At 39.4% G+C, this 17,498-nt stretch overlaps 1 protein-coding gene and 1 pseudogene across 1 annotated transcript in view; one reads left to right on the forward strand and one right to left on the reverse strand.

The window, feature by feature from the left end:
• Positions 1–17,498, reverse strand: part of RABGAP1L (RAB GTPase activating protein 1 like) — a 920,113-nt gene that overhangs the window by 793,603 nt on the left and 109,012 nt on the right. Inside the window, exon 10 of the mRNA XM_007947094.2 lies at positions 12,607–12,748. Coding sequence (XP_007945285.1) covers positions 12,607–12,748 — 142 coding nt within the window. The remainder of the gene's footprint in view (positions 1–12,606; positions 12,749–17,498) is intronic.
• LOC103202286 lies at positions 602–2,066 on the forward strand (annotated as a pseudogene).

Below are 17,498 nucleotides of genomic sequence, written 5' to 3' on the forward strand. Positions count from 1 at the left end.
ACTTTGTAAAGTTGCTTTCTTAACTTGTTCTCCTGTATCAAAATACCCACTTCAAAATGGTTAGACAAAATTAGTCAAAATGTCCTGTTTTGAAGAGTGAGATTACTGAAAGAAGAGACTGCAAATGGGTGACTTATCTACTGGAAAAGAAGTCAAAGACTGATCGAAGATGGGTGTCTAGAGGACAAATGAAGCAAAATGAAGGCATGAAGAAGGAGACTGTACTGACTAGATAACCACAGAGGAACCAACAGATAGCCCAATGTATCTTGGGTTGACAATGGAAAATACGGCAACATCAGGAAAGAATGTAATGACCTGGTGAATACAAAAGGTTTGAAATGTGACAGTCTAAGAAGTAAGAGAGCCGAAGGCATAGAAAGTATTAGTCACACACAATTTAGGGAAATTTCTTCTTTATCATACACTTAATCAAATGGGAAACAAAAACCCATGTAAGCTAGGTTCCATCTAGAAAGCCAAATGACTGTTAAGAGACCATCAGAATCTCATCAGAGTCTTTCACTGTAGAAGCAAACCCCCATCAGGCTAGAAAAATCATGTAATTAGTTTAACAGTCACGTCCCTCTGGTACTGTATTTGCATATATTTGTTATAAAATGCTATTGCACCCACCAACTCTACCTGCCAACACTGTGTCTATAAAACTTATAAAGGAATGGTGATGAAACTTTCTTGTAGCTGGTACAAAGACGATGAGCAACTTAAGAAAAACGAGGAGTTAAGTATCCCAGTAAACTACATGAACAAACTATGCAAATATAATCCAGACTACATTGACATGGGCTATAATAAAGGTCAACTGTTGTTCTGATATGTTGGCTTTGCTTAATGATGGAACATTGTTTTTTCAGGATACAAAAATTTTCAAATTCATTCTTTATTTGTGTGTTTGACACATTCACCTTAACCTTATGGACTTTCAATAGACACATATGATAAAAATCTTCCCTTATCTTAACATTCAAACACTACTGATTTATATTACAATGTTGACATAAAAAGTGAGGCTCTAGCTGAAAGCCTGCCACCTGTCTGGGCATGGTAGCCACTTATGTACCACAGCCATTGATATCTGCAGTTTCAGTGGTGATATAAAACCTGGTGACAGTCTATTACTGAGTGTTGAGAATAGTCCACAGCTTAAAAATGGTTTCATGTAATAGAGAGGTTTGTTGTCTCAATTTGCAGCTAAACATAGATGTTACTGTACCCAAAGGACTACTTTTTCTGTAGCTTTATTTCTAGTCTCTTAGTCATAATGTTTTCATGCCAACCATTCCTGTACTTCATAAGTTATTTTTTATAGCAGAAACTCCAAAGGTACCAAAATTGAGTAGAAAACAATCCAAATCAGAAATGACAATGAGAACATTCAGTCACTTCCAATTTCTACTATTATCTTAGGCTCAACATGGGGTGTATCCTTTCTGGTGGCAGTGAAACGAGACAGTAAATTCTCTCTGCAACCGTGGCAACTGTTTCCAATGAAAGGATGATGCTCCAAATCAGCAAAACTATATTTTTATCTACTAAAAGCAAGAAAAAGAGTAAAGAACATGGATCCATGAAATCTTACTCTAAATTCAAGACAAGTATTTAAAAAAGAAAAAAGACAAAGCAGTAAATGAAAAGATTCCTAGTCATCATTTTATACCTGGAAGTATACCTGTTTACTGTTTTTTTTTAAAAAAAAAAAAACAGGAAAAGAAAGGGTATAAATGTGGGCATGCTACTCAAAATCCAAGTGTCCTTACAAGCCACAGCCAACACTATCCTTGTTACTCTAACCACAAAGCGTGTACATATGGTATATGTCATAGCTGCCCAAACTCCTACATGACCAATGAAAAGAAGAAGCTGCAGGCATCTGCCAAACCAGAAATGCCCTTGGAGCAAATCAGGCCCACTTGGGGCATCAGTGTGAGCAGCGTTGTTGTATGCAATGTTAGTATAAGCATGAATGTAATTTAACATTTTTAGCTGCCAGTACATATGATAATAGAAGTTTGGACAAAAATATAGACATAAGATTGGATTGTTAAGTCAGCGAGTCTTTAAACCTATCTGTGGTAGGGAAATAGCTACAGTTCAATGGTAGTTATGGTTCTATTGGTTTAACTCGCCAGAGCTCATACACTCATATCCCTTATATCAAGTCTTTTTATTGCTAAGTCATACATGTTTGTGTCAGGGAAACAGCTGGCAGTCAATGGAAGAGTAAGCCTACAAACTATATGTCCTTAGTTCTTGCTCATAGCTTGAGAAAAAGATACTGATACAATTGATTTATACAAAATAACTTTAGCCATAAAATAACATTAACCTCATTGTGCATAATCAAAGTTTATGATAAAATGTAATGAAGAGGTATCTAGCCAGTCCATTAAGATTATGCTAAATATTTTGTGGGATAGTAGCCATTACTTTATTCTAGAGACCCAGTGCTGCCTTCAGATGTCATTGATAGTTCTCCTGCTGAACAGGTGATGAGTTCAGTTCAACCTATGTGTTGACATCATACCATTTCCAATCATGAAAACTGGCTACGTGAAGTCATGTAGCATTTCTTAAATTACCAGAATTATGAAATAAAACTTGCCCCTCGTACAATATTTAAGAAGTCTGTATTTTAAGAAAGGAGCTCTGGTGGCACAATGGGCAAGACATTTTGTTGCTAACCATTAGGTCAGCAGTTCAAACCCACCAGCTGCTCCATAGGAGGAAGATGAGGCAATATACTTCCATAAAGATTTATAGCCTTGGAAACTCAATGGGGATCAACCAGGAATTGGAACTGGCTCAATAGCAGTGGGTTTGGTTTGGTCTTAGATTGTATTTTAATAAAGTGAACAAACTAAAATTCTGTGAAACTCTTTAGCACTTTATGCTATAGAACTCTTCTGAGTTGAGCCCTTTTTTTAACTTAAGTCTGATTCATTTCTAAGAAAATTCTAAATCCTTCCTTTACTTTGATCAGTGTTCTCAGATAAAATGTGGTGGAGAAAAGTAGCTTTATTCAAAAGATAACTGAATTCAGACAACATAGTATATGACAGAATTTATTAAAATTAGAAATTTTTATATTTAGAAACTGGAGTTTACATTAAATAATTTTGGAACAATACACAAAAAGTTATCCAGATTTAAAAACATTGTTGCCATTGGTTACGCCTTTGATTTTTGTTTCCTCTAATAGTTTATTTGCCACAGGCACGATATTGAATATGTTTTTTGTTTTCTTTTTCTCCCAGGGTGCTATTCATTATGAAGGCTTCCTTATAGACACCTAAGAAAAATGCATTTTTATAAAGCCACAGCATTCAGGTAAGTTTGAGATTAATGGGATTTTCTTTAGGATGCACTTTTGCATGTAAAGCACAAACTATCTTTCAATTTAATTATACTTCTTCCTTTCAATTTTTATGGGGCAGACAAGTGATGCACAAACATTCTGTTGAAGGGAAAACTAGTAATTTGATTTAAAGAACATAGCCCAAATAAAACAAGGAGTGACTAAGTTGTAAAGAAATGACCTTATAATTTACAAAAAAAGCTGCTGCTTTGATAGTGCTTATGTGAAGAAAATACTGCTGGAAAATTTGCAATTTCTACTACATGCACCATCTCTAGTGAGATCTGACATATGTTGAAGTGATGTTTTATTTTGGCACAAAGCATGTTCAATGATGGTTACTCACATAGTATAAAAAATGGAGATGTATAAAAAATGACACCTCCTTCTGTTATGTAGTATATCCTGTGTCATTTTCTGTGACTGTAGTCAGGTAGCATTGTTTTGTTGGGCAGCTTCATTATCTTTCTTTTTCTTGTTGGTTTATCGCTTTTGGTGGAGTGGTGGTGGTGGTGGTGTTATTAGGGGCTGCTGAGTTGGCTCTAATGCATAGCAACCCTATCTACAACAGAATGAAATATTGCCAGGTCCTGAGTCATCCTCACAATCCTTGCTATGCTTGAGCCCATCACTGCAGCCAATGTGTCAATCCATCTCATTGAGGGTTTTCCTCATTTTCACTCACCCTCTACCAAGCATGATGTCCTACTCCAGGGACTGGTCCCTCTGACAATATGATCAAAGTAGATGAAACAAAGTCTGACCATCCTCATTTCTAAGAAGCATTCTGACTGCACTTCTTCCAGGACAGACTTTTTTTCTCTTCTGGCAGTCCACGGTATTTTGGTAAGGTAGAGTTTTCCCTTCGGGTTTCCAAGGCTGTAAATCTTTATGGAAGTACCTTGCCTCATCTTTCTCCCATGGAGCAGCTGGTGGGGTAGACTGCTAACCTAATGGTTAGCAACAAAATACCTTACCCACTGTGCCAACAGAGCTCCTTTCTTAAAACACAGATTTTTTAAACATTGTAAGAGGGGAAAGTTTTCTTACATAATTCTGTTAATTTAAGAAATGCTACAAGACTTCACGTAGCCAGTTTTCATGATTGGAAGGTTAAAATCATTGGAAGAAAAATGTATGTGTCCAATGCAATCCTTTTTTTTTTTTTTTTTGCAAGAAGACCTTAATTATTTTTTATAATGAAGCAAATTGTGAAAAAAAAAGGGAAAAATGAATTGCTCAAAACATTGCCAAAAGAAATCAAAGATTTAAATAAATGAAAAAACATCCTGTGTTCACAGATTAGAAGACTATTATTAAATGTCAATAATACACAGAGAAACCTACAATTTCAACAAAATCCCTATCAAAATTCCAGTGACCTTTTTTGCAAATATGTTTTCCATTACTGACCCTAAGATTCACATGAACTACCAAGCACATCGAATAGCCAAACCAATCTTGAAGAAGAAAACTGAGCTGGAGGACTCAAACTTCAGCAAATGGAGCTGGGACAACTGAATAGCCACATGTGAAAATATGGTAGACTCCTGAATCAAGTCATATATAAATATTAATTCAAAATAAATAAAAGATCTAAATATAAGAGCTTTACAACTCTTAGAAGAAAACACAGGAGTAAACATTCATAACTTCAAATTTGGCAATGGATTCTTAGATAATGTACCAAAAGTACAAGCAACAAAAGGAAAAAGATGAAATGTACTTCATCAGAATTAAAAACTGTGCTTCAAAACCAGGCTGTTTTGACTATTGTAGCTGTTTATGTTTTAAAACCAGGACGTGTTTTTAAAGCAATATTGCTTTAGCTATCCAGGACCTCTTGCCATTCCATGTAAAGCTGAGGATTGCTTTTTTCATTTCTGTAAAGAAGTCTGTTGGAACTGTAATTGGGATTGCACTGAATCTATAGATCGCTTTGAGTATCATTGATATCTTAACAATATGGAAGTCTTCCAATCCATGAACACTGAACTAATATCCTGAGATTATTTTCAAACTTTAAGCCTTAAACCAAAAGTATCCCCTGAAGTCTTCTTAAAACCAAATTAATACTTTAGCTTAACTAGTAAAGAATGTCTACCTTTCTGCCTTGAGCACTGTGCTTTTTTTAAGAACTATCTCTATGGGATCAAACTGACAATAGCAACTTGAAAGATTAGATAGGAAACTCAGCAAGCAGTAAGTTTATGTTCATGGTGAGGTACAATTTTGAAAAGGAGGGTGAGAACTGTTGCACAATTTGAAGATAATTATCAGTGTCCCTATACTGTACATGTAGAAATTATTAAATTGGTCTATGTTCTGCCTTGAATATCCTTAACAACAAAAAATAATAAATTATTAAACAAGAAAGAAACTATCAAGAAAGTGAAAAGACAACCCAGAGAATGGGAAAAAATATTTGCAAATTATGTATTTGATAAGGGCTTAATATCCAGGATGTATAATGAACTCCTATAACTCTGTAAAAAGACAAACGCAGTGTAGTAAATTACTTTGTGTGGATTTTCTACCCATAAGTCTTTGTAAACTCCAAGGTGGGATTTGCTATGAGCAACTGAGGAGGTCCTGATTGCTGAAGGTGTCCACCTGGAGTATTTCTGTTGGGCGTGGCACAAAACAATGTTCTGGGAGGTGCCCACTCTCTCTCAGGTGCTTAGAGTTCTGATGCTATAATTGGCTAGTTTGACCACCCTGCCGGGCTCAAGAGGAGGCCTCCTGGAGGCGGAACTCTCTGACTGCTGGTGGAGGAAGACGTGCTGCTGAAAGAGACACATGCTGCTGGGAAAGAGACGCAAGAGACACGCATTGCTGAGTGAGACACCGAGGGACCAGCACTGCTGGGAAAGAGACTGTGAGAGACTATCGGCTGAGGGACGGTGGGCTGGGAGAGAAACTGAGCGTTCTTCCTGAACTTGAGTTGTAGCCTGGTGCTTCCCTAATAAACCCCGTAATCCGTGAGTTCTGTGTGGCCACTGCAGCGAATTATCGAACCCAGGGGAGAGGTGGTGGGTGCTTTGGGGGGAACGGTTGGTGAAAGGGCTGGAGGGAGGCAGCATATCTGGCCTTGCAGTGATAGGCCTTGGGTTACTGCTGGTAATCCTGTCTTCCTCTTGTGGGATTAGAGGAGGTCAGAACATGTGACCTCCTTGCCGTTTTTGCAACAAACAAATCAATTTAAAAATGAACAAAGGAATTGAATAAACATTTCTCCAAAGAAGATATACAAGTACTCAATAAGTACATAAAAAGAACCTCAGCATCATTTGGTCGTTGTTGTTGTTGTTGTTGTTATGTGCTGTCGAGTCGGACCAACTCATAGCAACCCCTCCTTGGATGGCTGAGGCAGTTTCACAAGGGAAGTAGATTGCCCAACCTTTCTTCAGAGGAGTGGCTGGTGGGTTTGAACTGCCAGCCTTCTGGTTAGCAGTCAAGTGCCTTAGGCACTATGTACAAATCAAGACTACAAAAAGGTACCACTTTACACCCATTAAAATGGCTATTTTAAAAAATCAGAATTTAACAAGGATGTAAAGAAATTGGAACAATGCTAGTGAGAATGTAAAATAGTGTAGCCATTGTGGAAAGTAAGTTGATGGCTCCTCAAATAGTTAAGGGAGCTCTGGTGGTGGAATGCCTAAAGCATTTAACTGCTAATAAAGCCTAAGGCATCTGACTGCTAACCAGAAGGCTCATGGTTCAAACCCACCAGCCACTTCTTGGAAGGAAGTTTGAGCAATCTACTTCCATAGTGATACCGCCTTGGAAACCCAAGGAGGGGTTGCTATGAGTCAGGCCTAACTCACTACTGTGGTGCAGTGATTTACTTAATATGGCTCTTCTAGCCATGATCTTTGTGACTTCTACCAGATGACTGGATGGAAATATGCAAATATAAGGCATTGTGGCCCACCAAGGGGATTGGATAGCTTGCTAATAATAATTCCAATAAGGTACATGGTACAAATAAGGTATATGAAACCTTAAAATGTGAGGATTGGTCAGTTTTGCTATCTCACTAGGCTTAAAATGAGCCATCCCAGAGACAGAAAATGGGGATCTCACTGCCATTAAGACAGAAGAGAAACCAGGAGTGTAGCACATCCTTGGACTTGAGATCCCTGCACTGGACCTCCTTGGCAGAGAGATGGCAGAAAGACGGTGGCAGCAGAGGCCACAAAACCAACTGCATGAGACAGAGCAGTGGCCTTGCTGGCCCAGAGAGAAAGCCAAGTGCCTTCAGGAAGAAGGCTTGCTGGTGGAAGTGGGGTGAAACCATCAGCAGAGTTGAAAGAGCTTTTTAACACTTGCCCAAGCAAGGGAAAGGCCAGGCTGAGAAGCTGAGGGATAAACAGAGGCACACCTGTGGGTATAGTCAAGGGGAGGCTGTCCTGATCGAAGAATTGCACCCTGAGCATTCCTGAATCTGAATCGTAACCTGTTACTTCCCTAATATACTCCATCATCATGAGTATTGTGTATGAGTTCTGTGCGGCCACTGCAATTGAACCCAGCAGCTGTTGTCAGAATTGGTTGGAGGATGGCAGCATGTCTGACCTTGTAAGAATCAGCCTTGGGCTGGTATTGCTGATGGTGATTCTCTCTTCCCTTCATGAAGTCAGAGGAAGTCAGAGGATGCCATTTCCTGGCCTTTTTTGCATCTACCATATAACCCAGCAATACCAATCCTAGGTAGATACCCAAAAGCACTGAAAATAGGTATTCAAAGAAATACATGTACATGAACATTCATATCATCCCTAATCATAATAGCCAATGAATGAAAACAATTCAAATGTCTATCAAGTGATAAATGGATAAATAAAATGTGGTATATTCATACAACAGAATATTATCATCCAGCCATAAAAAGGAATGAAATACTGGTAATATGCTATAACATGGATGAACTTTGAAAACTATACTAGGTGATTAGGTAACTATGCTAAGTTATGCTGAGTGAAAAAAGTCATCCAAAGGTAACATTTTGTATGATTTCATTTATAGGAAATCTCCATAATAGATAAATCCAGAGAGACAGAAAGCAGATTACTGATTGCCAGGGGCTGAGACAGGCAAGGAGAATGAGGAGTAACTGTTCAGTGGCTGTGCAGTTTCCTCTTTAGGTGATGTAAATGTTTTGGAACTAGATAGAGGTGATGCACAATACTTCTATTGTGAGTGTAGTAAATGTCACTGAATTGTACACTTTAAAAGGGTTACTTTTACGTTAGGTGAATTTTACCTAATTTTTTTAAACTGAGTTGTTTAGGTATTTTAGTCATTTGGCTAACATGGCAGGATAATGTGGTATTGAAGAGGCCTGAGTACAGTCTCAGCTTTCTTACTTCCAACTAAATGTTTTTAAGCAAGTCACTTATCCTCTCTCTTCTTTAGTTTCTTATCCCTGACGCCAAATAAATAAGAGTATTCATAAGATTGTAAGAGGGAAAATCTCAGACTATTTGGGGGTCACATGTTGATTTGAGTGAGGGGAGCAACAGTATGGAAAGAGTCTGTGACCAGCATGGTGACAATGAGGAAGGGAAAGACATCAAAATATACATAAAAGATATAGACAACAGAGGCAAACACTATGACAAGTACAACACTGCAGCATCACTAGCACTAAATACCAGGTTACAGATTAATTCATAGACAGGTGAGAAGAGCAGGTGGAGGTAGGTGAACAGGAATACACCCTAAACCAAGGACAGATTTGGCTGAAGATAATCTTAGATATGCACTGGTGCTACAAAATTAGCCACATACATTAAAATAAATAAATAAATAAAAGATAAGAATTAAATGAGCCAACATATTGGAAATGCACAGAATGATGCCTAGCACAGAATAAGCACTGAACAACAAAAACAAACAAACAAACAAAAAACCACTGCTGCCAAGTTGATTTTGACTCATAGCAAACCTGTAGGAAAAAGAACTGTCCCATCATGTTTCCAAGGCAGTAAATCTTTATGGAAGTAGTCTGCCACATCGCTCTCTCCTGGAGCAACTGGTGGGTTCAAACCATCAACCTTTTGGTTAGCAGCTAAATGCTTAACCACTGTTCCACCAGGGCTCCTCAAGTGTTCAAGAAATAGTTTTAAAAAAAAAAGCATCAAGTTGATTCCAACTCATGGCAATCCGTGTGTGTCAGAGCAGAACGTGTTTCACAGAGTTTTCAGCGGCTGATTTTTTTAAAGTAGACAGCCAGGCCTTTCTTCTGAGGCACCTCTGGGTAGACCTGAACCTTCAACCTTTCAGTTAGCAGCCAAGTGTATTAACCATTTGCACCACCTAGGCATTCCCGATAAATATTAGTTACTATTATTTTTATGACAATCAAAACAACAATGATTTTCTATAAGGACCGAGAATTCTAAGATGCTTTTTTCAAAGACAACATAAATTCAGAAATTTACTTTCAGTAACTGCTAGACTAGAAACAAATATTGAAGGGGAGGAAAAAAAGTTGCCATCAAGTTGACTTTGACTCATGGTGACCCTATGTGTATCAGAATAGAACTGTACACCACAGAATTTTCTACGGCAGATTTTTCAGAAGTAGCCTTTCTTCTGAGGTACACCTTGGTGGCCTTGAACTTCCAACCTTTTGATTAACAGCTGAGCACATTTATCCTTTGCACCACCCAGTGACTCCAAGCAGATAATATAAGGGCTTAAAGTAAAGATCTCCCATTTAACTCTAGTTTCTAGAAAAGGAGTATTGAGCACAGAGCCAAATGCTGTGTGATTCCTATGAGACTGGTTACCATCTCTTAGCAGCATTCATGGCATGAACAGAGCAAATATCACGTTATTTCAAAAAAGTAAGTAGCAGGTAATCTTTCTTTTTGAAAAAACAAAAAGACAATTCAGAACTAAATAATGTCAAATGAAACTAGGACAAGACATATGTTTTGGTTACGTAGTGCTGCTCTGACAAGAATATACCACAAATGGGATGCCCTTAACAAAGAGGAGTTTATTCTTACAATTTGAAGGCTTTAAGTCCAAGCTCAAAGTGCCAAGCCCTAGGGGTGGGTGAAAGCCCCTCAAACTTGGAGTCCAGCTCTGCCTCCTGCTCTCAGCCCACTAGAGCTAGAGGCTTTTCTTCAGATAGCTGCTGGCTGCTGAGGCTGAGAAGCCCAAGGCTGATAAGTAAAAAGGCACAGTCCGATGTTACCAAACCGTATGGCAGGTCATTAACTCAAGTCATTGTAAGTTCCAGGTTCGGCAAAGCATGGCAGGCTGCTGAACAACGACACAGCTACATGCAGGGTCCAAGCGTGCCACAAGCTAGAGACCATTCCCAAAGCTCCTGCTCATATACAGGAAGCAGACCACATATCCAAAGGCAGCTACCCAGCTGCTCACAGTAGATTCCACCATGGTGTTGATTACCAGTCTCATCAAGGGGAATACTACATCCAGCTGCCCAGCCACTCAACCAGGCCCAGCCAAGTTGACACAAAAACATAATCACCACAATTCCACCCCTTGTCAACTTGGCACCTGTACAGATCTTCAATGGGTGGTATCTGTACAGGTCTCCTCCACTGGGTGGCTCCAGTCCTCTAGTTCCTGAGTGGTGATGTCACCCCCTTGGCCTGGTGGGGCCCCAATGGGCCTCTTGGGCATGGCAGCCCCGCCCCCTCACTCTTGGGCAGTGTCTATGGCTCCGTCCCACTGGCTCACATGAATAAGCAGCCCCACATTCCAGAACCAAATTGGCTCTGAAATCTAAGGGGCTGTGGTGGTTCCACCCCCCAAAGGCCATGGTCCTACCCTTTCAAGCTGAGGCAGCTCTGCTTCTGTTTCCTTGGTCTCTCCACTTTTGCTGATTAATGCCAAAGGGCAACCCACTCTGCCAGAAATCTTCGTGCCCCCCAAAAAAGCACTCAGCTTTCTTAATCCATGGGCCAGCCAACCTGCTACTCCATCTCATGCCAGTCTCTTCCACCAGTTAATGCCCAAAGGCAACCCACTCCACCAGTAAGCCACCTAACCAAAGGCTTCAAGCTTTCTCCTCTGAAGGCAGGTAAGGCTGTTGCTGTCTCATGCTGGTTCTCTCAGCTCTGCTCCTGCCGTCTCTCATGCCAGTCTCTGGGCTCTGCTTCTGCCGTCTTTCATGCTGATCTCTTGCTCTGCTCCTGCCATCTGTCATGCCATATGCTAGGGTCTCTCTGCCAGGGTCTCAGGTCAAGGATGCACTCCACTCCTGTTTCCACATTTTAGGTATCTGTCAGAGCAGCACCCCACTCTCTCGGTAACAAATTCTGTTCTGGTTACCTAGTGCCACTCTGACGAGAATATACCACAAATGGGATGGCCTTAACAAACATGAGTTTATTCTCTTACAGTTTGGAGACTTTAAGTCCAAGTTAAAAGTGCCAAGCCCTAGGGGCTGGGTGAAAGCCCCTCAAACTTGGGGTCCAGCTCTGCCTCCTGCTCCCAGCCCACTGGAGCTAGAGGCGTTTTTTCACTCAGACAGCTACTGGCTGCTGAGGCTGAGAAGCCCAAAGTAAAAAGGCACAGTCCGATGTTACCAAACCACACGGCAGGCCATTAATTCAAGTCCATTGTAAGTCCCAGGTTCGGCAGAGCATGGCAGGCTGCTGAACAACGACACGGCTACATGCAGGGTCCAAACGTGCCATAAGCTAGAGACCATTCCCAAAGCGCCTGCTTATATACAGGAAGTAGACCACATACTCAAAGGCAGCTACTCAGCTGCTCACAGTAGATTCCACCATGGAGTTGACTACCAGTCTCATTATGGGGAATACTACATCTAGCTGCCCAGCCACTCAACCAGGCCTAGCAAAGTTGACACAAAAACATGACCACCATAACATATCACTAAAAAAATTCTAAACAACACTCAAGAGAATGTGAAATTTCTCATTAAACACTTCAAAAATACTTCAATGAATTAAAATAGGCAGCAAAAAGAGCAAAGTGGCGCTGTCAAATTTAAATAACTCTGTAAGTGGTACTGGGAGCCATGTAACCAAGGAACCAGATTAACTAGATTCTCTTCTGTGTGCTGTGGAACCAAATCTAGCCTACAGGTGGAAGTAACTAGGTATAACTACCCTCCTTGCGCACACAAACCACACACACAGATGCACACAAAGACATCTTTGAAGATTATAAGCAGTTATATAAAGAAAGAGGAATAAGTAAGTCGAATTTCTTACCCTCTTCTGGTTCATCCTCCTGGGGTGACATTGGCCCCCCTCCACTAGTAGGAGTGATTGGTTCCTCCTTCTCAGACTCTCGCTGTAGACTCACCACCTCATATATTGCATCTCCAGCATTGGTATGGCCTTTTCCCTCAGACTGAGAAAGACAAAAAATGTGTTTTAATATTAGAAAACTGAAGAACTTTCAAAGACTACATTTCAATGGTTCATTTTTCAATCATTCAATATTTCAATGGTCATTTTGATAGGCAACATGTCTGAAGTTGAAAAAAATAACTTTTAAAGTATATTTTTCTTCACAAGATATTTTAAATATAAATGTATGGCTCCTCTGGTATTGTTTTAACCAATACAGTAAAATATACTGACCATGTGGGAAGAAAATTTACTTTTATCAGAAAAACATGTGTCACCACAGGTTTTCAGTCAGACAGGTAAGCAAGTACCTCAGCCCTCAGTACCTGCGGGTTCCATGTCCACAGATTCAACCAACCACGTATTGAAAATATTTGGGGTGGGGAAAAAATTAAGTGATCAAAGCAATCCCTCAAAGGCCAACAGGAGCGTTAACATGCTATTCACACAGAATTTACACTATATTACAAATTATAAGTAATCTAGAGATGATTTGAAGTATATAAGAGGATATGCATTAAAAAAAGAGGATATGCATACACTATATGCAAATACTACACCATTTTAAGGAACTCTCATGGTATGATGCCTAAGGCATTTGACTGCTGTTTTGGTTACTTAGGGCCACTCTGACAGGCATATACCACAAATGGGATGGCTTGAACAAACAGGAGTTTATTCTCTTAGTTTGGAGGCTTTAAGTCTAAGTTCAAGGTGCTAGGCTCTAGGGGCTGGGTGAAAGCCCCTCAACCTGGGGCTTCAGCTCTGCCTTCTGCTCCCAGCCCACTAAAGCTAGAGGCTTTTCACTCAGTCAGCTGCTGCCTGCTGAGACTGAGAAGCCTAAGGTTGACAAGTAAAAAGGCACAGTCCAGATGTTACCACATGGCAGGCCATTCATTCAAGTCCATTGAAAGTCCCAAAATCGGCTGAGCATGCCAGGCTGCTGAACAACATGGCTACATGCAGGCTTCAAGCATGCCATAAGCTAGAGACCATTCCCCAAAGCTTCTCCTTACATATAGGAAGCAGATCACATCCCTAAGGCAGCTACTCAGCTGCTTGTGGTAGATCCTACCAAGGAGTTGTTACCAGTCTCATCATGGGGAATACTACATTCAGCTGTCCAGCCAGCCACTCAACAAGGCCCAGCCAAGTTGAAACACAAACTTAACTACCACAACTGCTAACTAGATGGTTGGCGGTTCAAACCACTTTATATAAGGGACTTGAACATTCAGAGATTTTGGTATCCAGGAGGTTCCTGGGAGCAATCTTGGGTGAATACCAAGGGATACCAACAATGCTAGATTCTTAGAACTGACTACTTTGTACTAACATAAATAAATGTCAGCTACATCCATCAACTAATTCATGGAAAGCAATAGTTTTTACCTAAAACTAAAAAATGTCAGGAGCTCTGGTAGGTAGTGCCTAAGGCAGCTGACTGCTAACCAGAAGGCTGGTGGTTCAAACCCATCAGCCACTCCTGGGAAGGAAGGTTGGGCAATCTACTTCCATAGTGATTCTGCCTCAGAAACCCAAGGAGGGGTCGCTATGAGTCAGGTCCGATCGATGGCACAAAACAACAACAACAAAACTAAAAGTAGAAAAAAAAAAAACAGCTAGCCATGGAAAGATAAATTATTAAGTTTCAACCAACCAAAGTTTTATTGCATTTCTATTATACTCAAGAAATGAAGATCCCAATCCATACAGCAACCACTAAAAGAACCATGCAAAGAGATACAGTAAAAATGAATTTAAAAAAATTCAAATAATCCAAAGAAGTACAGGAAACACAGAACTGGAGGACACATAAGAAAATAAATAATAAAATGGTAGACCTAAATTCAAAGACCTCAAGAGTTGTATTAAATATAAAAGGTCTAAATATAACAATTTAAAGACAAAGACTATCACACTACATTAAAAACAAGACATACTTTCATACTGTCCACAACAAATATAATGATACAGCAAGTTAAAATAAGGGAAAAATATTTCTGAGAAAAAGAAACTCCAGGCCCCAAAGGCTTCAATGACAACTTCTATCAACTATTCACAGAAAAAATAACATCAATGCTAAAATAATCTCTTCTAGAAAACTTAAAAAAAAAAAAAAACACCAGTATTTTCAACTCATTACATGAGACCAGCATTACCTTGCTACCAAAGCCACAGTAATCATTACAAGAAAAGCAAAGCACAGACCAATATCCCTCAAAAACAGACAAAAATATTCAATCAAATGTTCACAAATGAAATCCAACTATGTATGTATGTGTGTACGTAAATACATACATACACACACATACATATGTTATTGTTAGGTCCTGCCAAGTCAATTGTTGACTCAGAGCAACCCCATGTGACAAAGCAGAACTGCCCCCATAGGATTTCCTAGAGCTGAAATCTTTATGGGAGTAGATCGCCAAGTCTTTCTCCTTTGGAGTCACTGGGTAAATTTGAACTACCAACACTTCAATTAGCAGCCAAGTATTTAACCATTGTGCCACTAGGCCTCTTTCTCTATATATAATACATCACAATCAATGAGGCTTATCTGGGGAATGTAATGCTGGGTCAACATTCAAATATCAATCAATGTAATCTACCATATTAATAGACTAAAGAAGAAAGGCCATATAATCACATTAATTGATGCAGAAAAAGTGACAAAATTCAGCATTTATTCATGATAAAAAAAACTTTAAATAAACCAGGAAAACAATAAACGAAGCTTCCTTAATTGGATAGAGTTATTATGAAAAACTTATAACAATTATCATGCTTAGGAATCCCTAGGTGGTGCAAACACATAAGTTCTGGGCTACTAACCAAAAGGTTGGTGGTTCAAATTCACCAGAGGTGCCTTGGAAGGAAGGCCTGGAAATCTACTTCCAAAAGACCACAGTCATTGAAAAACCTATGAAGCACAGTTCTACTCTGAAATACGTGGAGTCAGGTCACCACGAGTCAGAACTGACTAGATGGCAGCTAGTTTGTTTAATATCATACTAATGGTGAAAGCCATTACTCGCCTGTCAGTTTGTCATACTGTGATAGCTTGTATGTGGCTGTAAGGCTAGAGGCTATGACATCAGTATTTCAAATACCACCAGTGTCATCCACAGTGGACAGGTTTCAGTGGAGATTCCAGACTAAGACTGAGAAGAAGGACAAATCAATCCACTTCTGAAAAATTGGCTGGGGAAAACCTTATGAAAAGCAGTGAACCACTCACTGTCTGATGTATTACAGGAAAACTTTATGAACAGCCATGAAACATCATCTGATATAGTGCAGGAAGATGAGCACCTCATGTTGGAAGTCACTAAAAATACAACTGGGGAAGAGCTGCCCCCTCAAAGTAGAGCTGACCTTAATGACGTGGATGGAGCAAAGCTTTTGGGACCTTCATTTGCTGATGAAGCACAACTCAAAATGGGAAGAAACAGTTGTAAATGTACATTAATAATTAGAACACGGAATGTATGAAGTATGAATTTAAGAAAACTGAAAGTTGTCCAAATTGAAATGCATGCATAAAGATTGATATCCTAGGCATTAATGAGCTGAAATGGACTGGTAATAACCATTCTGAATCAGACAATCATATGATCTACTATGTTAGGAATGGCAAACTGAAAAGGAATGGCGTCAGATTCATCGTCAAAAACAATATTTCAAGATCCATCCTGAAGTACAATGCTGTCAATGAAAAAATAATATCCATATGTCTACAAAGAAGACCAGTTAATACTACTATCATTGCAATTTATGCATGAACCCCTTAAGTCAAAGATGAAGAAACTTAGTATTTTTACCAACTTCTGCAGTCTGAAATCAACCAAACATACAATCAATGTGTAATGATTACAATCACAGGAGAACAGAAGGGCAGTGTTTGCACAAGGGAGACAGCTCTGGAAGGTGGGAGAGGGGGCAGGAGCACATGGAAGGGAAGGACACAGGGAAGAGGTAACTACAGGGAGGAAGTGGAAAGAGAGCTGTTACATTGTGGGGAATTGCAGTCAATGTCATGAGACAAAATATGTATGAACTGTTCTATGCAAAATGAATTTTCTCTGTAAACTTTCACCCAAATCACAATAAAAGTTAACAAAAAAAAAGATGTAATAATTATTACTGGTGGCTGGAACATGAAATTTGGAAATAAAAAAGAATCATCAGTATTTAGAAAGTACGGCCTTGGTGATACAAATGATGCCAAAGATTACATACATAGAATTTTGTAAGACCAATGACTTATTTCTTGCAAATACCCTTTTTCAACAACGTAAACAGTGACTATACACATGGACCTCACCAAAGGAATACACAGGAATCAAACTGACAACATCTGTGGAAAGACGCAATGGAGAAGCTCTCAATATCATCAGTCAAAACAACGCCAAGAACTGACTGTGGAACAGACCATCAATTGCTCATATGCAAGTTCAAATTGAAGCTGAAGACAATTAAAACAAGTCCATGAGAAGCAAAATATGACTTTGATTATATCCTACCTGAATTTAGAGACCATCTGAAAAACAGATTTGATGCATTGAATCCCAATTACCAAAGACCAGACAACCTGTGGGATGACATCAAGGACATCATACATGAAGAAAGCAAAAGGTCATTCAAAAGACAGAAAAGGAAGAAAAGACCAAAATAGATGTCAGAAGAGACTCTGAAACTTGCTGTTGAATGGAAATTAGCTAAAGCAAATGGAAGAAATGATGAAA

This window comes from Orycteropus afer, unplaced genomic scaffold (assembly GCF_000298275.1).
Source record: "Orycteropus afer afer isolate SDZICR_OR568_19922 unplaced genomic scaffold, OryAfe1.0 scaffold00175, whole genome shotgun sequence".
NCBI lineage: Eukaryota > Metazoa > Chordata > Mammalia > Tubulidentata > Orycteropodidae > Orycteropus > Orycteropus afer.